This window comes from Myotis davidii, unplaced genomic scaffold, assembly GCF_000327345.1.
Source record: "Myotis davidii unplaced genomic scaffold, ASM32734v1 scaffold96, whole genome shotgun sequence".
Classification (NCBI taxonomy): Eukaryota; Metazoa; Chordata; class Mammalia; order Chiroptera; family Vespertilionidae; genus Myotis; species Myotis davidii.
In genome coordinates this window covers 5,371,839-5,378,580 of record NW_006289416.1, presented here as the reverse complement: position 1 = coordinate 5,378,580, position 6,742 = coordinate 5,371,839, and the positions used below count along the sequence as shown (strand labels likewise).

At 35.8% G+C, this 6,742-nt stretch overlaps 1 protein-coding gene across 1 annotated transcript in view; it reads right to left on the bottom strand.

The window, feature by feature from the left end:
* Window positions 1-6,742, bottom strand: part of MIB1 (mindbomb E3 ubiquitin protein ligase 1) — a 90,892-nt gene that overhangs the window by 83,923 nt on the left and 227 nt on the right. The window contains exons 2-3 of the mRNA XM_015562719.1: window positions 4,792-4,963; window positions 2,589-2,718 (exon numbers count right to left, since the gene is read on the bottom strand). Of these exons, the coding sequence (XP_015418205.1) occupies window positions 2,589-2,718; window positions 4,792-4,943 (282 nt within the window). The 5' untranslated portion in view covers window positions 4,944-4,963. The remainder of the gene's footprint in view (window positions 1-2,588; window positions 2,719-4,791; window positions 4,964-6,742) is intronic.

The following is a 6,742-nucleotide window of genomic DNA, read 5'->3' as shown; positions in this document are numbered from 1 at the left end:
GAAGATGAACTTACTGAGAACTTCAACAAAGATAAGAAACATAAAAACGGAACTAGAAAACATAAAGAAACAGTAAGAAATGAGGACCTAAGTGTAATGAAGAATACATTACAGGGAATCAACAGTGATAATGACAGAAAACTTCCCTAATCTGGTGAAGGAAATAGACATACAAGTCCAAGAAGAAGCACAGAGTGTTCCAAACAAGATGAACCCAAAGAGGACCACACCATGGTACACCATAATTAAAATGCCAAAAATCAAAGAAAAAGACAGAATCTGAAAAACTGCAAGAGAAAAGCAGTTAGTTACCTACAAGGGAGCTCCCATCAGACTGTCAGCTGATTTCTCAACAGAAACTTTGCAGGCCAGAAGATAGTAGCAAGAAATATTCAAAGTGATAAAAAGCAAGGACCTATAACCAAGATTACTCTACCCAGCAAAGCTATCATTTAGAATAAAAGGACATATAAAGAGCTCCCCAAACAAAAAAAAAAGCTGAAGGAGTGATGACATCACCACACTAGTAATACACTAATTGTTAAAGGATCTTTAAAAAGAAAAAGGTCTAAAACATGGATAATAAAATGACAATAAATACATATCTATCACCAATTATTTTAAATGCAAATGTATTAAATGCTCCAATCAAAAGACATGTAATGGCTGAATGGATAACAAAACAAGACCCTTACATATATTGTCTACATGAGATTCCCTTCAGATTGAAAGACACACACAGACTGAAAATAAAGGTATAGAAAAAGGTATTTTATGAAAATGAAAACAAAAAAAGGCTAAAATAGCAATATTTATACCAACTAAATAGACTTTAAAACAAAGGCTATATAACACAAGAAAAGAAGGAACCAGCAATTCCACTTCTGGGAATTTTTTTTTTTTTTTTAACTAAATCAAAAAGACATATGCACCTATATCATTGCAGCATTATTTATAATAGCCATGATATGGAAGCAGCCTAAGATGAATGGATAAAGTGGAAATAGTGCATATATACAATGGAATATGACTCAGTCATAAAAAAGAATGAAATCTTGCCATCTGCAACAATATGGCTGTAGCTATAGGATATTGTGCTAAATGAAATAAGTCAGACAGAGGAAGACAAATGCCATATGATTTCACTTAGACTTAGAATCTAAAGAGAAAAATAAATGAACAAGCAGAACAGAAAGACTCATAGACTGAACATTTTGATGGTTGTCTGATGGGAGAGGGCTGGGGAAATGAATGGAAAAGGTGAAGGCATTAAGAAGTATAAATTGGCAGTTACAGAATAGTCATGGGGATGTAAAGTACAACATAGGGAATACAGTCAATAATATTGTAATAACTATGTATGGTGTTAGACGGGTACTAGATTAATTGTGGTAATCACTTAGTAAGTTATATAATGTCTAATTACTGGCATATACACTTGAAACTAATATAATGTATGTCTACTGTAACTGAAAAATAAAAACATTATTTAAAGTAAAAAAAATAATCATTCCTCAATGATAAAAAGTCTCAAATGTGAAATGTTATTTATTTCAGTGCATCTAGCATTTAGGATAACACAGAGTATACAAAATTCAACACAAATTTTTTGACTGAATCAATGAATGATTAGCAAAAGCAACATAAAATCCGAAATAAATAAATCCAACAACCCATTTAGCCTAGTATCTCTGGCTATCCCACCCCAGTGAAACAGGCTCTACACAATTCCCTTCAGAATAACTGCTAAAATTGACCCTAAATAGCTCTATACACTACCTGAGAAGAGTAACAAGAGTTAAGTGGACTAGGTAACAAAGTAGCTGCTTATTATCCCCTAGACCAGTGATGGCGAACCTATGACACGCGTGTCAGAGGTGACACGCGAACTCATTTTTTTGGTTGATTTTTCTTTGTTAAATGGCATTTAAATATATAAAATAAATATCAAAAATATAAGTCTTTGTTTTACTATGGTTGCAAATATCAAAAAATTTCTATAGGTGACACAGCACCAGAGTTAAGTTAGGGTTTTTCAAATGCTGACATGCCGAGCTCAAAAGGTTCGCCATCACTGCCCTAGACTCAGGTCTTTGAAAGAATAGAATATACTAAACAAGTGAAATTGTAATAGCAAGAAAGTTAAGAGTGTTAGGTAAAGCTCAGGGAGGACTGACCCAAACAGATTGTTTAGAAAGGCATTCTGGGCAAAAAGTGGCAATATTGAAGCCTCAAAGTAGAAAGGTAAAATCTACCCAACAACTTTCTCAAGACATACCAATATTTACAATGGAGCAGGAACAACCTTTTTTCTTTCAAGAAAAAAGAGAAATTAAGATTTAAAAAATTCTTATATCAGTCAAGGGCAAAGCAGATGTACAGTCCTTAGTTCATCCTAGCTTGATGCCTTTGTCAGTGGCCAGAGTTGTTTCATGCCTGAAGCACATTAAAAAAAAAAAAAAAAGATTTAAAAAATTGCTCCTGGCATAGAAAAAAATGTGCCACAAAATTCAATTATAGTAATAAATAAAAATCTCCTGACATACTATATTCTAGAATAACATGATGAAATAAGAAAAAAGTTTTACCTTCCCCCTACGTCCATTTCCTCCATCCTGATCTTCCCATTGCCAGTCTACTCCTCGTACCACTCTGGCACCTGCAAAGATCCCTCTGGCTGTAATCTTCTTAGATTTTCTGCGAGATTCCAATAGAACCCTGAAAATAAAATGATTTCAAACTTGTTTAAAAATAGGTAACATTATTTTTTAACAACAGTATATAAAAGGCTATTTTGAAAATATAAAAGGTTTTTTAAATAGTAATGAAATCCACATATGAACCCAGTCTAATCACTTCAAAGTATCACTATCCTCTTCACTGCTTTAGAGATAGCAAACTCAAATCAAATACAACTGTTAGGCAAATAATATAAACGAGTTCCTAAGAAAAACAGCGCCACAGAAATGAAAAATGGCAAGTGGCACTTTACCTCAGGCTTATTTAGGAAGACAACAGGGAGTGGTAGGGACTTTAGTGAACTCAAGCACAGATTTGTCTACAGGGTACAGGTGCTTCCTGTGCTTCAGCTAACTCTTGCCATGAACAAACGTAGGCTCAGTGCTAAGTTTTCTGGGGGAGTGTGCACATAAGTGTGAGAGTGTGTGTGAATGTGTGCATGTTTTAAGAATTCATAAACTTAGATTTCTGTGTGAAATCACCCAATTTCAAAAGGTTAACAATTGTTCAAAATTTTGGAACATGGTATATGTCAAGTAAAATACATCTGTGGCCTAGATTTGACCTGCATTAAACTCCCTCCAAAGTTCTGCATACCTACAGAAGACTGTGGACCTTGAAAAAGATTCTAAACTCAATTATCTGGACCAGCTGGGTTTTCTGAGCATCTACCCATATTCTGCATCCTTCTCATTCATAAAACCAAAAAGATTTGGGATTTTTTTCCTTTTGCTTTTCTGCTTTCATCTCATTATTCTATTCATTTTTAGAATATCTTTATTATACTCTAATTTTTAAAAATTATAAACAAAAGACAAAAATAAATAACTTGTTCCAAATTACTTAGTTAATAAATGGCAGGACCATGATTTGAACTGAGAAACCAGGTCACCAAAATCCATTTTTCTATTATTTCTGCTGCTTCCCTATGACTGGCTAGATTCGTGCTCCTATGCATTATCCATATCTACATAAAGGTTCCCTGGTGGTCTAGTGGTTAGGATTCGGCGCTCTCTCATATCTACATAAGACTAAATTACCTGAAACTCTATGCCCATTCACAATTAACACTCCTCTCTCTTACTCCTAAGACAGTACATATTCCTACATAGAGTATAAAACATCACATGATAATCACTGTTGATCAAATAATCCCTTAACATGAAAACTCTTTAAGAATACTGTACTTTACCTTCAAATTTACACAAGCATAGTAGCTGCCTCAAAGTCTTAATAAATGCCTCTTGAGTGAATCAATGAGCCCTAGAGGTAGCAATTAACAGAATAGAAGGTATAGCAAGAAGAAAATAATCAGCCCTAGACGGGTGGCTCAGTTGCTTAGCGTAACGTCCAAGGTTCGGTGTTCAATCCCCCGTTAGGGCACATATAAGAATTCAACCAGCCCTAACTGGTTTGGCTCAGTGGATGGAGCGTCAGCCTGCGGTCTGGGGGGGTCCCAGGTTCGGTTCCGGTCGGGGGCATGTACCTTGGTTGCGGGCACATCCCCAATGGGATGCGTGCGGGAGGCGGCTGATTGATGTTTCTCTCTCATCGATGTTTCTGACTCTCTCTCCCTTTCCCTTCCTCTCTGTGAAAAATCAATAAAATATATTTTTTAAAAAGATCTTTTTTTAAATCAACCAATGAATGCATAAATAATAGGAACAACAAATCAATGTTCTCTAAAAATCAATCAACAAAATAATAATAATAAAAACACAATCAACAAAATAATAATAATAAAAACACTTCAGCTTGTTAATAAAAAAGTAAAGAAGAAAATAATCAGTCTCTCTTGGGCTACCCTTGCATTTCCAAGTACTGAGTAGTGCCAGGTCTCTAATTGAGAGAAAAATACCTAGATTATCTTGGAAAAACACTTAGAGCTTCGTCTTCACAGAGGCAAGCCTGGTCCACTTCTAGCCTGCTATCTGCTACCTCCTGACTAAACTAGCTCTTAGAAGCTTTCCTAATCCTATTTTTAAGGCTGAGTAGTATAAAATTTTAATACAAACAAAAAATTGCAACTGAAGAAAAAACTATTTCTCATACCGCTCACTTCCAGGTGTAGTAATTCTATAGAAGCGATGCCTTAAGTGATGCTTATCTCCATGATAACAAACTGTGCACAAATCATAATTTGTACACTCTGCACACTTCCATCGAATGCCAATGATTGGTTGCTGGCGGCAGGTATCACACATGGTCCCATCATGCTTAATGCCTATTAAAACAGGATACATCCTTACATTAATTACAGGTATTATTTACTTGAGTATTACTTCTTAAGAGGAAAAATAAGCACACTTCATTTTACCAAGTATTTCAATAAAGTAGGAAACAATATTTCAAATGTACCATATATAGTTTAAAGATAACATATTACAAATATTTTAATCAGCACAAATTATAGGCTAAATAGCTTCTATCCCTTCTTTTTTCCATTAGTAAAAACATTTGTCAGTAGCACTTCCCTTGATATCATTCACAAACCGAAACTTAGATTCAGTCCAGAGAAAGAAAGAAGAATCTGTTATCCCCAAGGAGACGTTTCAGACTTCAATGCTCAGAAATCTTTTGAGAAATTTAAACATATCCTCTAGGTAAATCATTACTCCAAAAGAAAAGACAATTTTATCCTCAAGATATCATAGAAACAAACTATCAACTTACTTAAGAATTTTTATCTAGGTATTGACTTTTTCCCCACAAACAATAAACTTCAGAAAATGATTAGCAAGCAAGTTTCCCAGTTTAAAGGATAACAATATACTCTAGTTGAGTTTGTTGTGTTTTTTTCCTTAAGGAATAAGGAGTAATAGAAAATGTTCACTAAAAATGTTCACATGCATGGATGAGATAGACAATAGAATAAAAGGTACCACTAAAAAGTAATGAAAATAACTGACATTTTAGAGTAATAGAACTGGGGGTAATGTTCTATTATTCTTACTAGAGGCCCAATGCACTGGTGAGGTCCCTTGGCCTGGCCTGCGCCTTCTCGCAATCCGGGACCACTCGGGGGATATTGGTCGGACTGCCAGTTTCGGCCCGATCCCCACAGGCCAGGCCGAGGGACCCCACCGGTGCACGAATCCATGCACCAGGCCTCTACTATGCATATAAGATCTTTGGTTGATCTCTTCCCGCCCTTCTCCTTTCTCCCTTCCCTCTGAGATTCATCAGTCTGTTCCATGTTTCCATGCCTGTGCACTGAGCGTCTGCCCCTGGTGGTCAGTGCATGACATAGCTACTGGTTGAACAGTCGCTTAGGCGACTTTTTTTTTTAAGTTGAAGTTTTAAGATTCTTTATTACATTAACTTTAATAATCTTAGTAAATAAATATAAGCTAGTTAGTAATCTGGTTTCGTCACTGAAAAAAATGAAACATTTTTGAAACCTCACCTAACTGTGTAGTATGCAGACTAGAACTAGTTATGCTTTCATCTCTTTAAGAAAGCATTATGATTATAAGAACCTTCACTGCTGCTCTATGGCCTCTAAACTACAGAGGAGAGATGAAGTCAAGCTTCTGAGGAAATCCCAAGGCAACTAACTGCAGTCAAACAATGGCTGGAAAGCTGCAGGTAGAATTGCATTACATGAAAGCTCAAATTTGCTTCAAAACCTGGCCTACTTAAGTCTAAAATTAAAAAAATCTTTTTTTAAAATATATTTTATTGATTTTTTACAGAGAGGAAGGGAGAGAGAGATAGAGAGTTAGAAACATCGAGGGGAGAGAAACACCGATCAGCCGCCTCCTGCACATCTCCCACTGGGGATGTGCCCGCAACCCAGGCACACGCCCTTGACCGGAATCGAACCCGGGACCCTTCAGTCCACAGGCCGACGCTCTATCCACTGAACCAAACAGGCTTCGGCTAAAATTAAATTCACATTTTCTTACAAGAAAATTAGAAATATTTAAGAAACTATTAACTCTATTTTGATTCCCAACATTTATTTATACCTTCTCAGAAAATTTTGTATTAGGCGTAACTG